Raw genomic sequence first — 13,339 nt, 5'->3', positions numbered from 1 at the left:
CAGCGGCTTCACCTTCGCCAACTTTATATAGAATCTCAACGTCTTCCAAAACCAACTCGTAAAACAGGAACCACCAGGATGAGACTTGCTGAGGACAAGGAGCGAGTTCACAGGCTCAGGTATCGGATTCTTCCTGAGATCTAGAGGGGACATCTTTAGATAGGTCTGGATAGAGCACAAGGTCACCTGGACAAATGCCCAAGGCCTGGAATATCAGCGTTCAATAATATGGGGACAGATCTGCTCTCCTATCGGGCTGGGGGTACACGGCGTCTTCGGTGACAACTTCTGCCTCGTCGCCCTGCAACTCCTTCACTCACTGACACTGAGGATCCTGCAACTACTAGTAAATCAATAAACCACTGCCCAATCTTTTTGCAACTAGAGGTTGCAGACACAGCGCTCCCGGGGCTGCACTACATTTGCATTCACCTCCGTTAGTTGCAGGGTGACCTGTTCAGGAGTCACAGCCATAGTTGCTGCAAAGCATCTGGTCGTGTACTGATGAGGAAAATGCTCCCTTCCCCATCCACCCATCTGCATATACCACAGACCACCAATCACTAGGAGATGGGAAGCTTTGCAATTTTAGCTAATAGGAGAGCAGACCTGTCCCCATCTCTTGCTGCTGTTACATAGGGCGACCTGATAGTATAACCCGGATTATTACTGCTCTGCCCGCACTTGCATTGCACGGTTTTCCATCCACGGATATAACATGAAGCTCCAGGGCAGAATAAATAATGAGGATCCTCTTCCTCTTTGGGCCCCCTGAGGCTCCAGGGCCCAGTAAATTTGCTACGTTCCTGTTTCCAGGAGTTCCAGAATATTTGATGGCAAAAACATTGCAATGTGTGGAACGATTTTTACTGCCAAATAGATTAGAACTCCAAAAGTAACCTAAAGGGTTCCAGTAGGTCAATGGGAATCATCGAGATCCAACTGAACACTTGTCGATGGTAACTAGGACACTATGAACAGAGCATCACCCCAAAACAGAGTTGGAACATGGGGGTCAATCTTATCTTATGGAACGTCATGGAAAAACAAAAATCCAAAAACTTGACAGCTCTTATAGTCCCGGTACGTGAGCGCGTGTCCCCAAATCCTACAGGAATGCGGTCTAGGTAGCGGCGCGCAGCCCTGCGCAGTGTAACAGGATCTGACTGTAAGTGTTACTTATTACATACACAAGGAGCAAAACAATTACACTTTGTTTAAGGAGCTTATAAACAGGCAGGAGGGAAAGTAACGCCAAGGCCAAGGAAAGCCAGGAACGCAACATGCCGAAACACTCCTCAATGTGAGACAGGCCTCAGCGAAGGGGAGTTACACACGATACACAGAGAAATATCCGGGGTCTTATCAATCCTCGCGTCACGTGACCGAGTCTAAAGTGGACCATAGACCTCAGTCCCATCAGTGGACATCAGCTGCTAGCCAGGGGCGTCTAAGTCCCCACCTAGCGGGCCGCAACAGAAAAGAACGCAACGGCAACACCGTGTTTTTTCACAAAAAGTTTACTCTGTGGACTTTCTGCTTCCATTATACTTCTAGGGAAACCACTGACGTTTCCATAGGTATCAATGCCATGCAAAACTGCAAAGTTTTTGGAAATCACATTGTGTCAATGCATGTATTTTTCCGCAAGGTGAGGATGCGATTCGCCTTGCCGTGACTGTAAACCGCCGCAACGTCACATGACACCTCGGATTAGGCAGAAGCTGATACACTGGAAAGGTCAAAGGTCGAGTTCTAAACTATTTTTATACTTTGTATCCAATGAGCGTTAGGCAAACATATAAGGGAACGTATTTAGGACACTTTGTCCGCCCTTTACATCGCCTCGCTCCCTATGTACATATTTAGTCATGTTTACGGGTTTCTTACATGCGATTTGTGGTCTAAAAATAGGGACAAAATAACAAAATTCTTTTAGGATGGAGGAGACAAACACTAAGTGCAAGCACGGGGACGGCTATAGGCACAGACCAAACCAATTAGCATAATGGCCAAATCAAAGGCCACGCAAAGAAGATGAGCGATAAGTGAAATGTATACAGGCGCAACGAAACCCCCCGTCCCTGCCGCCTGATTGGTGGAGGATATCCTGCAATTATGGCCGAGGTGTCGCTGATCACAGAGCAGGAAGCCTTCATGTCCTGCAGGGCCCCGGCCCGGAGTGTCGCGGACTCATCGCCGTCGCTGCCCCTGGATTTAGACGTCTCTTCCTATTGTTTTTGCAGAAAAATATTTACAAGGCCAAGAAACGTCACCTTGTTATTATATTGCAGTAATGCAACGACTGGTGCGGGTACTGCCTAAATCTAATATGCTAATGTCAAGTGGGCGGTCCTAGACTTGAGTAGACGCACAGGGCTCTCCCAACTGACAGTAGCAAATTGCTCAGGAACGGTGGGTGCAATAAACATCAGTAAAGCGGCACCTATAGAAGAATGCAATGAGTTGGAGTCGGTGACGGGTCCTTAAAATGACAAGAAACCCCCCATTTTGTGCAAACTCTGCCCCCTTTTCAGTCTGAATTTTAGGACATTTCTGTTTGCAATGATATATTTGCAGCAACTTACTAACCATGTTGGACAACCTTCTCTGGCACACATATACAGCACACTAAGAGAATAAAAATTCTGACTTTTTAGCCACGCCCCTTCAATTGAAACGTTTCGATACAGTCAAAGATACAAGTCTTGGCACAATTTGCAGTAAAATCTTACAGTTTGCTTTCTGCAAAGCAATTCTCTTCCCTATGGCCCCGTAGTCTGACACCTCCCGGCGCCGCTGATCACTTCTTAGATGACACCAATACTACAGGATCCATTTCCAAGGAAACTTTTGCTTGCAGTTGATTCTAAAAGCCATAAGAGAAGGAGCCAAAGGGAAGCGAGGATATGCAATAGGAAGGAGGATGACTCCATTGTGTACACCCTGGAAGCGGAGAGAGTAGGATATGTGATAGACCTTTAAAACATCAAGGAACCTGAATCCTAAAGGATGGAAGGATTTTCCGGATAAAAGTTCCAAAACAAGATGTGTGACGTTCTAAATTGTCGGGGGTGTAGACTTGGAGGAAGTGTGATAAACGTCTATCTGCCTTGGAATTGGAGCAGATGCCTCTCTTGGCTGTGAAAGAGAATATATAGAAGCAGCAGAGAAAAATATGCGCGCCCGGCCTAAATTTAGACAGGAGGAAATCTTGACCAAGATAAAAGGGCCTCGGTGGTGAAGCTGGGAGCGCTGCTAGTACCTGACCTTAACTTGTACAGCTGGCCATGCGGGCCCAGACGCAGAAACAAAAGGAATTACATGTATATGTTATTGGCAAGGTATCTAAAAGGTGGGAGAAAAAAAAGGGGCAAAAAAAAAAAAATATCTAAAATTATTTACAAAAGAAAGAAAGAAAGATCTGAGACTGCAATAAGTCCATGCATCTATGTGCAGGGGAAGATAATGCAAAAGGAGAAACCCAATAATACCACTTCCCCACCCCCCCTTCCTTCCTGCAAAATCTTACACCAGGTCCCCCCATACACATTAGAAGTCAGCGGGTTTGACCCCCATTGATCTAATGAATCCCATCCTCATGTAAGATGCAGTGCAAAGTGTGATGATGTCGACAGCACCTCTACGGGAGGCCATTTTCATAGGATAGGACCCTCCACCCCATAATTTAATTTCCCCTTAACTAGTCCCACATAAGGCCCCCTCACCATCAATATTACTAAAAATGTATACGCACACATGGATTATATATATGGCTCTACCATAAGACTCAGTACAGATATAGAATTTGCCCTATGGTTAAAGCAGCCCTGCCCCCCACGTGACTGTCAGGGCCCAATCACAGGTCTTAGCAGTGACCGGAGGCCTGAAGCAGTTCCATTGTATTTGAGTAAGAAGAGCAGAGATGCAACTCCGTGCACTATATAGCAGTGGTCCTGGGGCAACTACACTGGAGTATTACAGCTACACCGGGGTATTACAGCTACACCGGGGTATTACAGCTACACCGGGGTATTACAGCTACGCCGGGGTATTACAGCTACGCCGGGGTATTACAGCTACGCCGGGGTATTGCAGCTACGCCGGGGTATTGCAGCTACGCCGGGGTATTGCAGCTACGCCGGGGTATTGCAGCTACGCCGGGGTATTGCAGCTACGCCGGGGTATTGCAGCTACGCCGGGGTATTGCAGCTACGCCGGGGTATTGCAGCTACGCCGGGGTATTGCAGCTACGCCGGGGTATTGCAGCTACGCCGGGGTATTGCAGCTACGCCGGGGTATTGCAGCTACGCCGGGGTATTGCAGCTACGCCGGGGTATTGCAGCTACGCCGGGGTATTGCAGCTACGCCGGGGTATTGCAGCTACGCCGGGGTATTGCAGCTACGCCGGGGTATTGCAGCTACGCCGGGGTATTGCAGCTACGCCGGGGTATTGCAGCTACGCCGGGGTATTGCAGCTACGCCGGGGTATTGCAGCTACGCCGGGGTATTGCAGCTACGCCGGGGTATTGCAGCTACGCCGGGGTATTGCAGCTACGCCGGGGTATTGCAGCTACGCCGGGGTATTGCAGCTACGCCGGGGTATTACAGCTACGCCGGGGTATTACAGCTACACCGGGGTATTGCAGCTACACCGGGGTATTGCAGCTACGCCGGGGTATTACAGCTACGCCGGGGTATTACAGCTACACCGGGGTATTGCCCCTCTGCTCCCTTTACTTGAATAGGATCTGCTTCCCATGCACTACTGCAACAACCAGCACCCCGAGGCCTACTGGAACAACAGAACTGTGCAGGATCTGGGTGCTGGACCCCCACAGATCAGATACTAATGAGCTATTCTGGGGATAAGACATTGGTATGAGACATGCATCTGGACCCTGAAAAAACCATTGAGATTGCATTCCAGAGGCCGAACTGATCAGGAAGAGTCAGCCAGTGCAGGCACCTATACTATCCAGTGCTCGATGCAAAATCCAGCCATGATATAGGAAGGAAAGCTAATAATACCATGTAAATATATAAGCAGTGCACCCCGATTATACGTTACAGGTAGGAATAACCAGACACAAGACACAGGGGTAAGACACAGGGGTAAGACACAGGGGTAAGACACAGGGGTAAGACACAAGGCAGGCAATTCTCCCAGTAAGTGATACCAGGTAAGACAGATGAATATTTCGCTCAGTCTGGTTTTGTCGCCAGCGGTTCAGATTTCTCCCCTGTGTATTTACTAAACTGAGCTCAAGCCTTTGTTAATGACCATAAATCACAGGTTATCGAGTTATCTGATCTGTTATTGTAAGATGGGAATTAGCGAAATCCAAGACACTAGAAATACCAACTGTGTACAGCAAAGAGGAGGAAAAAAGAAATCTAAGACTTTAATATGAGAATTCTGTTATGTAGATCGAAGATCTCAAGCTGCAGTCGTCTGACCAATGGTAGACAATGGGTTAACTCCACTATATAGGAGTATTTCCCCTGGAGCTTGATAGCCACCCTACAAACCAGGGGTAGGGAACGTACGGCTCTCCAGCTGTTGCAAAACTACAACTCCCAGCATGCATACTTGCTCTGCTGTTCTTGCAACTCCAATGGAAGTGAATGGAGCATGTTGGGAGTTGTAGTTTCACAGCAGCTGGAGAGCCGATGGTTCCCGATCCCTGCTACAAACCTTTGGCTCCATCCTGTACCTTTGGTGTACAAGGCACAACGAACCTGCACCATGATGTCCTATGTAACAGTTATCTGGAATACAAGGCATGAAAAGGTGCATTTGTTTTGCACAAAATGTTGAAACCAATGAAGCACCAATGACCCTGCTCTTACGATTGGGGAGCCCAGCGTCTTATCACCTACCCACTGGAGTTGTGATTGTGGGACAACCCCTTTAATTGGAGAAACAATGGTGGAAAGAAACTCCTTAACCATTGGTTGGCTCCACTATTATATTGGAGACCCCATAACTCAGCCACTGTAGTCAATCGTGCACCAGAAATAGCAAAGCGATCCCATCGGAACCCAAAGCAGCCCGATACGTTCCTGATTTTAGAGGTCACCAACCAAATGTTGCAGTGATGTGTAACCTGCAGCCATCGACTATTAGGACATGTTGGGAGATGCGGATTCACTATCAGGGTCTGCACCATGGTCTTCAGGTCTACCTTGTATTCCAGGTTCCATCTATATGACCCAGGGACTTTCAAGTGCATCCAATGACAGGAACCTGAAGGTCCCATTTGGGGGTCTTTTCACCCCCTTCTTACAGGACCTTCGGCTCTCCAGCTGCTGTGAAACTACAACTCCCAGCATGCTCCATTCACTTCCATAGGAGTTCCAAGAACAGCAGATCACATATTCATGCTGGGAGTTGTAGTTTTGCAACATCTGGAGAGCCGGACGTTCCCTACCCCTGGTCTAGAACCACCTTTATCTATGGAGAATGATTGCACTCTCTCGCACAGCAATGATCCAGGCCGGCGAGCAGATACATAAACCTCGGTGTCACCGCCGTGCGTCTCCGCAGTGTCACAGGCTCTTGCACTCATTTGGCGTCTTACAAATAAACTGCTAAAGAAAAGTTTATATGAGGATTAGATTAAGACCGTGTAAACAGGAGTAAGACGGCTTCATTTACAGAGAGACTTAGCAACAGCCACTACAAAGAGCGCACCAAGCCAACGCCAACAATAGATCACCAGCCTGGAACCCAAGAGGCAAAGAACATCTAAACAGGGCCAAACCACCCAAAGACCAGGGGCCAGGCACAGCGCGGCGTTACGGGGAACAGCAAAACAACCTGAAATGCAATGGGGCTGAGCTGTAATCCCATGCACAACCACTATGCAATGTACGGCGCTGTGCTTGGCAAGCAGTGAAGAGGTCACAGCTATCAATATCCGTCATGGACTGCCCCTTTATAGATCACTCAATCTCTGGAAACTACAACTCCCAGCATGCTCTGCTACAGAACTTATCCTTAACATTGCCAGAGACCCCACCAGTAGATCTAAAAATGGAGGGGGCTGTAAGTTACATTGGTTCTGAGAAGACACTACAAGTCCCAGCCAGAGCTTCATGTACATAGGGCATATTCTATTAGGGAAGAAACCATTGTCTTCCTGTTAATAAAGTTCTCGCATTTCCTAACACAAGTGATAAAAGCAAGAAGAATCCAGAAACCTGGAAGGATAATGACAGCCCCGCGGCCCATTGTTGCCCCCGTCTTCTATATGGGGCGACTATGTGGCTATAGGGTGACTATGAGGAGTCCCAAGATCTGGATTATTTCTGCTTTGTCAATGTGTCCAGCCATGCACTGTATATGAGTGGGGGTCGTCCATGACATAATGGTGGTCGGAGGACCAAATAACCATTAGGTCCCTCAGGAAAGGAATATGGCGCCTACCCCATCCACTGAGCATGACCTCCATCCCCCACCAATCAGTCAGCCTGCCATGTGCCTCATACGAGACCATCCCTTTAAGGCTGTGACACATCAGCTGTCTAGGAGAAGACGTGAGCAGGACTCGAGCGCTGGATTTCCTTTCCAGGTCATTTTCATATTGTACAAAGTGGCATCAACCAGGAAATGCCAACAGGAAGAAGAACGAGGCAGAAAATTAAATTATATGGAAAGTACATAAAAGGAACTTTATGACACGAAACCAGAGCCGGCAGCCAAGTCTGCGCACAAACCAACTCAGAATGGAGAATTTACAATGAAAAGGTTACGATTTATATTCTAATATTCCAGAGTCTGTGGACAAAGAATCCCCCAATGTATACAATGTAGCAAGAAGAATCCAGGAGGGACACGTGGCACAGACACGGACAGTACAGGAGGAGACACGTGGCACATACATGGCACATAGTACTGGAGGAGACACGTGGCACAGACATGGCACATAGTACAGGAGGAGACACGTGGCACAGACATGGCACATAGTACAGGAGGAGACACGTGGCACAGACATGGAACATAGTACAGGAGGAGACACGTGGCACATACATGGCATATACATGGACAGTACAGGAGGAGACACGTGGCACAGACACGGACAGTACAGGAGGAGACACATGGCACAGTCATGGCACATAGTACAGGAGGAAACACGTGGCACAGACATGACACAGACAGTACAGGAGGAGACACGTGGCACAGACATGGCACATACATGGACAGTACAGGAGGAGACACATGGCACAGACATGGCATATACATGGAAAGTACAGGAGGAGACACGTGCACCTACATGGCACAGACACGGACAGTACAGGAGGAGACACATGGCACAGACATGGCACATATTACAGGAGGAGACACGTGGCACATACATGGCACAGACACGGACAGTACAGGAGGAGACACGTGGCACAGATATGGCATATACATGGACAGTACAGGAGATTCTTCTTCTATATACTAATGGGAGGAAGAGATTAAAGCAGGGCGCTGAAAAACTAAGTTTCCTGCTGGATCTTGCCGCGGATTCTGCTGCGGTAGAGACTCCGCTCATAAGGACCCTTCAGAGCCTGATCCTCTTCCATTTGCAGTGTGTGAACCTACACGAAGGGTCATTTATCTGTGACTATTACAGTCCTGCCAGTGCCGGCCATCAAGAAAATGGGAGCTATTAGGGCAAGTTCACATCTGCATTTTTTTTTTTTTTTATTCACTTTAAATTTTTTAAGGCTTCTTGCACACAACCCAGGATACAGCCCAAGGATTTTCCGATAGAAGGCAATCGAATGACCTGCAAGTGCCCTCTGTCTTAGGTCAGGGCCCCATGTGGCATAAACTCCATGGTTTGTCCACGGTAGAAACGCTATGAAAAAAGCACAGCGCTATAGCGTCACTGCAAGATGGATAAGATTCTAGCGAATCCCACCCAATAAAAATTACGCACAGCGAACACACGGTGATCTCCAAAACCATTGCAATTTTTGCTGTAGGACGCTACGTGGGTTCTCAATGGGCGGCTCCAATCAGTATTCACATGCAAAGGTAACAACAAAGGTAAGCGGCTGCCATTAAAAAAATACAACTCCTTCTACAAAACACAAGTCCTTGTAAGGCGAAACCAAGAGAACAATAAAGAGAAAAGAATCACAATGAGCTCCACCCTTATAGAATTGAGGTTCGACACAAGGAATACGAGAAGTTACACAATGTTTCTTACACAATGAAACATCTATTTACATAAAACTAGAAGAGGAGAAGACACAAAAGCCCTGACATCACAAAATACACAGCAAGTGAATGGGAATCAGGAAAGCAAACATTTCGGGAGACACAAAACGCAGGAGTGCACGTCGTCCGGAGTGGAGAAGAGTAGAGATGGACGCCCTGCTAGGGTGCGAGCCACCCCAATATCCCAATGGTTCAGTCAATCACTTGGGTTACGTCTGTGTCATGGTAAAATATCCCCCCCTTGAAGGCTCTCCTGACCCCATATAATAGGTGCAGGCCCATGCGAGGTGAAAAAAATTTATAAAAAAAACCTTCTCACCTCTTTTAGGCCTCCTCGTGAAGTCTGGCGCTCTCCTGATGAGGTCATGCACCCGTCATGACACGCTTCGTGCCCTAATCACAGGTCTGTGACATCACTGAGGACACAGAGTGCCGGACGCCATGAGGAAGCCCAAAATGAGCCAAGGAGAGTAGGATTTTTTCCCCCCTGGGCCTCCACCTATTATACTCTGGGGTCTGAGCATGAACCAAGAGTAGGAGAATATCTGAAAAGGAACCAGGGACCAGAGTCACTCAAAACTAAACAAATCTTGGGTAGTTCGCCCGTCTCTAGAAAGGAACATCTATAGATCTCATGGTTGGCTCTAGTTGCCAAGGACCCAAGGAGAAGCGTGCTATAGAAGTATAACTTAGCAATAGACTAGGTGATGGGCCTCAGATTACCGGGGGTCTCTCCAATAGGACCCCCATGGTCATGTCAACAGGAGTTCTTTGTTGCACATGGGCACTGCCGCTCCATTCAATGTCTGAAGAATAATGGAGATGGACAATGGACGCTCTCAGCTACCATCATAATACATGGACACAGGACCCCTGTTCTCTTATTGGAGAGATTTCAGTGGACATGGGACTGGTCCATCAGTGGATTTTCAGGTGGGCTCAGGCATAAAGATCAGCAATGATCCAGCAGAAGACGCCCAAACTTGAATGGTATTAGGATTTATTTCCTAGGACTTGGTGGGTGGATGGACCCCAGAAATGATCTTACCTGGTGGAAACAAGAAACATCTGTCTAACACTGGTGCCAGCGATCACCTAAACAGGGGGTAGGGATCCTTGGCACTCCAGCTGTTGCAAAACTACAACTCCCAGCATGCATACTGTCTCTGCTGTTCTTGGAACTCCCATGGAAGTGAATGGAGCATGCTGGGAGTTGTAGTTTCACAGCAGCTGGAGAGCCAAGGTTCCCGATCCCTGTCCTAGACTGTGGTTATGGTAGGACAATATCTTTACATGCCAACCACCAAATCATTATGAACTCATAATTAGTCTAGATCTTCATAGATAAGAAGTCTCAGCATTAGCCCCCATCATCACCCAAAGTCCCCGGAGAGGTTATTCACAACCAAGAAACTTTAGACTAATCCCTAAACCTTCCTATACAATATGTGAGATGTCACTGCCCTGTGATTCAGCATCTTAGGTGTTAATAAGGATGGCGGAATCATTTATATGAACAATCCCATCAGCCATCCAATATCATCAAACCATGGACTGTATATGCGCCCTGACCCCTGCCCTGACATCTATATAAACCAATCAATACCAAGATTCCAGATTTACCGTACAACGAGACAGTTTGATAATTATTAAGATAATAAACATTGACCAGATTTTTGGTTGAAAGTAAGTCCGGGTCCCTAGGGGAAGGAGGCAAGTAAATAGAGGCCATTGGTGTGTGGCCGGCCCTAGCGCCACCTGTGTGTGTACACAAAATAACAAAAAGATTGATGATAATGCAACAAAATGTATACGTATTATATATAATGGTGGAGATACATAGTGACTGGTGCCCCTTCATTACCCCATGGCCAGCACATGGTGCGCCTTGTATACAAATTATGTGCAACCTCCACTGAGTTGTGTCCCTGGAATCACCCGATTTGTGCTAAATATTTGCAACTTTTTATGCCTTGTAAGCCAAGACATAATAAATCTACCCAAATTCCATATAGGACAACCCGGGGTCTAGACCGACTGAATGTGTAGAGGTTTCTTGGCCGGGCCTTCACCTAACATATGTCGTCCGTCACCGGTGTCGTCTTATGTGGCAAAGGGTATAGATAAAATAATAGAACAACTCAAGGACTTACAACATCGGCCTGGACTAGTGACGTCACTTTTGTTATGCCCCTTCGATTTTAGAAACTTTGGGGATTATTGGTCACCCCAAGCTTATACTATGTGTCTAATAAAGGTCATATCCGTTCGGTCAGGACGTGTTCATGGAATATCATTGCAGAATTCTAAAAATAATCTTATTCCAAGTCCAAGACCTAAAGAAACCTACATGGACCTAAGAGCGGAGTCTCCAGAACGAGTTACTCAACAAATACAAGTGTCTGAAGACGTCACCATCTCCCTCGTCCAACCAGATCACACTCAAGAAGGTGCAGAATTGCGAAATTACAGAAAACCATTCATGTGCAAGAAGTTGTATAAGACTGAACCGTCGTCTACTCACACTGTAAAGTGATAAACAAAACACTTCCATCCCGTCGGCCGCTCCAGAAAGTTATAAACTCTCCCCTGGATGTTGGTTCTGGTGAGCAGAGGTCGCCTGGTGCTGTAGATAGATACTCGGGGGTCCAGATTGATGGCCGGCCGCGGGGTCTCCGTAGTAATCAGGACATCACGTTTCAGTTCAAAGGTGGTGGTGGTGGCGCGTTCCTGACCTTGCTGCCCATTGCTGTTTAACCCCTGAGGGAGAGGGATATGTTCGTAATGCGTGTTCAGATTTTCATTCATCTCCAGAGGACTCGGCTTGTTGTGAAGGTTTCGACTCGATGGGAAGACTCCGACGTTCCAGTTCCTTTTGTCTGTGGTCGGAGGAGATGACGAGGACATGGAAGAGATTGCAAGGAAAGGGAGGAATTTTTCTTCACGACTGTGAAAGTTTTTTAAAAAAGTGTTTCATTCCAAGTTCTTCTTCTACCCCGGCAGCTCGAAAGTGGCTGGAAAGCAATAAGAAGAGAAATGTAGTTAGTAAGAGACAGGAGTGCGAGGTCCTGCCTACTCCAGTCCTCCCGGTGACTCCTCGCTGCTGGGGTGGAGGAGTGGTTTGGGCTCCGTTCCTTCCTAACCACAGCTCTCTTACAGGTCTATTAGACTTGTTGATCTTAGAGGTGTGAGCCTTAATGCTGCGCTCTCTCCGGAGACATCACCTTCTCTTCACTTTCTGAAGGAACTTTCACCCTACCCTTATAACAAGTGTCTATGGTCTACAACCTCCTGGAGGGGATGAAATGCTTCTCATTCCACTGAGACTAAGAACCTCACGCTCACTACTTACAGGACGGGCAAAACATGCGGGAAAGACAGTGCAGACGGGACAGGCAGCAGACAGGCAACGCAGACGGGACAGGCAGCGCAGACGGGACAGGCAACACAGGCGGGACAGGCAATGCAAACGGGACAGGCAACAGACAGGCAACGCAGACGGGACAAGCAGCGCAGACGGGACAGGCGGCAGACAGGCAATGCAGGCAACACAGACAGGACAGAGGGGACAGGCAGCAGACAGGCAACACAGACAGGACAGGCAATGCAGGCAGGACAGACAGCACAGACGGGACAGGCAACGCATACGGGACAGGCAAAGCAGGCGGGACAAGCAGCGCAGACGGGACAGGCAGCGAAGACGGGACAGGCAACGCAGAAGGGACAGGCAAAACATACGGGACAGGCAGCGCAGACGGGACAGGCGGCAGACAGGCAATGCAGGCGGGACAGGCAACACAGACAGGACAGACGGGACAGGCAGCAGACAGGCAACACAGACAGGACAGACGGGACAGGCAGCAGACAGGCAACACAGACAGGACTGGCAATGCAGGCAGGACAGACAGCACAGACGGGACAGGCAAAGCAGGCGGGACAGGCAGCGCAGATGGGACAGGCAGCAGACAGGCAACGCAGAAGGGACAGGCAACGCAGAAGGGACAGGCAACGCAGACAGGCAGAACATACACGACAGGCAGAACATACACGACAGGCAGAGGACAAGCAGCGCAGACAGGACAAGACAACATGGAGGATGGGCAGCGCGCACACAAGACAGGA

At 48.2% G+C, this 13,339-nt stretch overlaps 1 protein-coding gene across 1 annotated transcript in view; it reads right to left on the bottom strand.

Moving 5' to 3' along the window:
• Positions 1-12,261, bottom strand: part of KCNQ1 (potassium voltage-gated channel subfamily Q member 1) — a 44,904-nt gene extending 32,643 nt beyond the window's left edge. Inside the window, exon 1 of the mRNA XM_075280831.1 lies at positions 11,742-12,261. Within this exon, the coding sequence (XP_075136932.1) occupies positions 11,742-12,124 (383 nt within the window). The 5' untranslated portion in view covers positions 12,125-12,261. The remainder of the gene's footprint in view (positions 1-11,741) is intronic.
• Positions 12,262-13,339: the final 1,078 nt, after the last annotated feature.

This window comes from Leptodactylus fuscus, chromosome 7, assembly GCF_031893055.1.
Source record: "Leptodactylus fuscus isolate aLepFus1 chromosome 7, aLepFus1.hap2, whole genome shotgun sequence".
In the NCBI taxonomy this organism is placed as follows: Eukaryota; Metazoa; Chordata; class Amphibia; order Anura; family Leptodactylidae; genus Leptodactylus; species Leptodactylus fuscus.
Note: the sequence above shows the minus strand (reverse complement) of the source record. Positions and strands in the feature narration are given on the sequence as shown.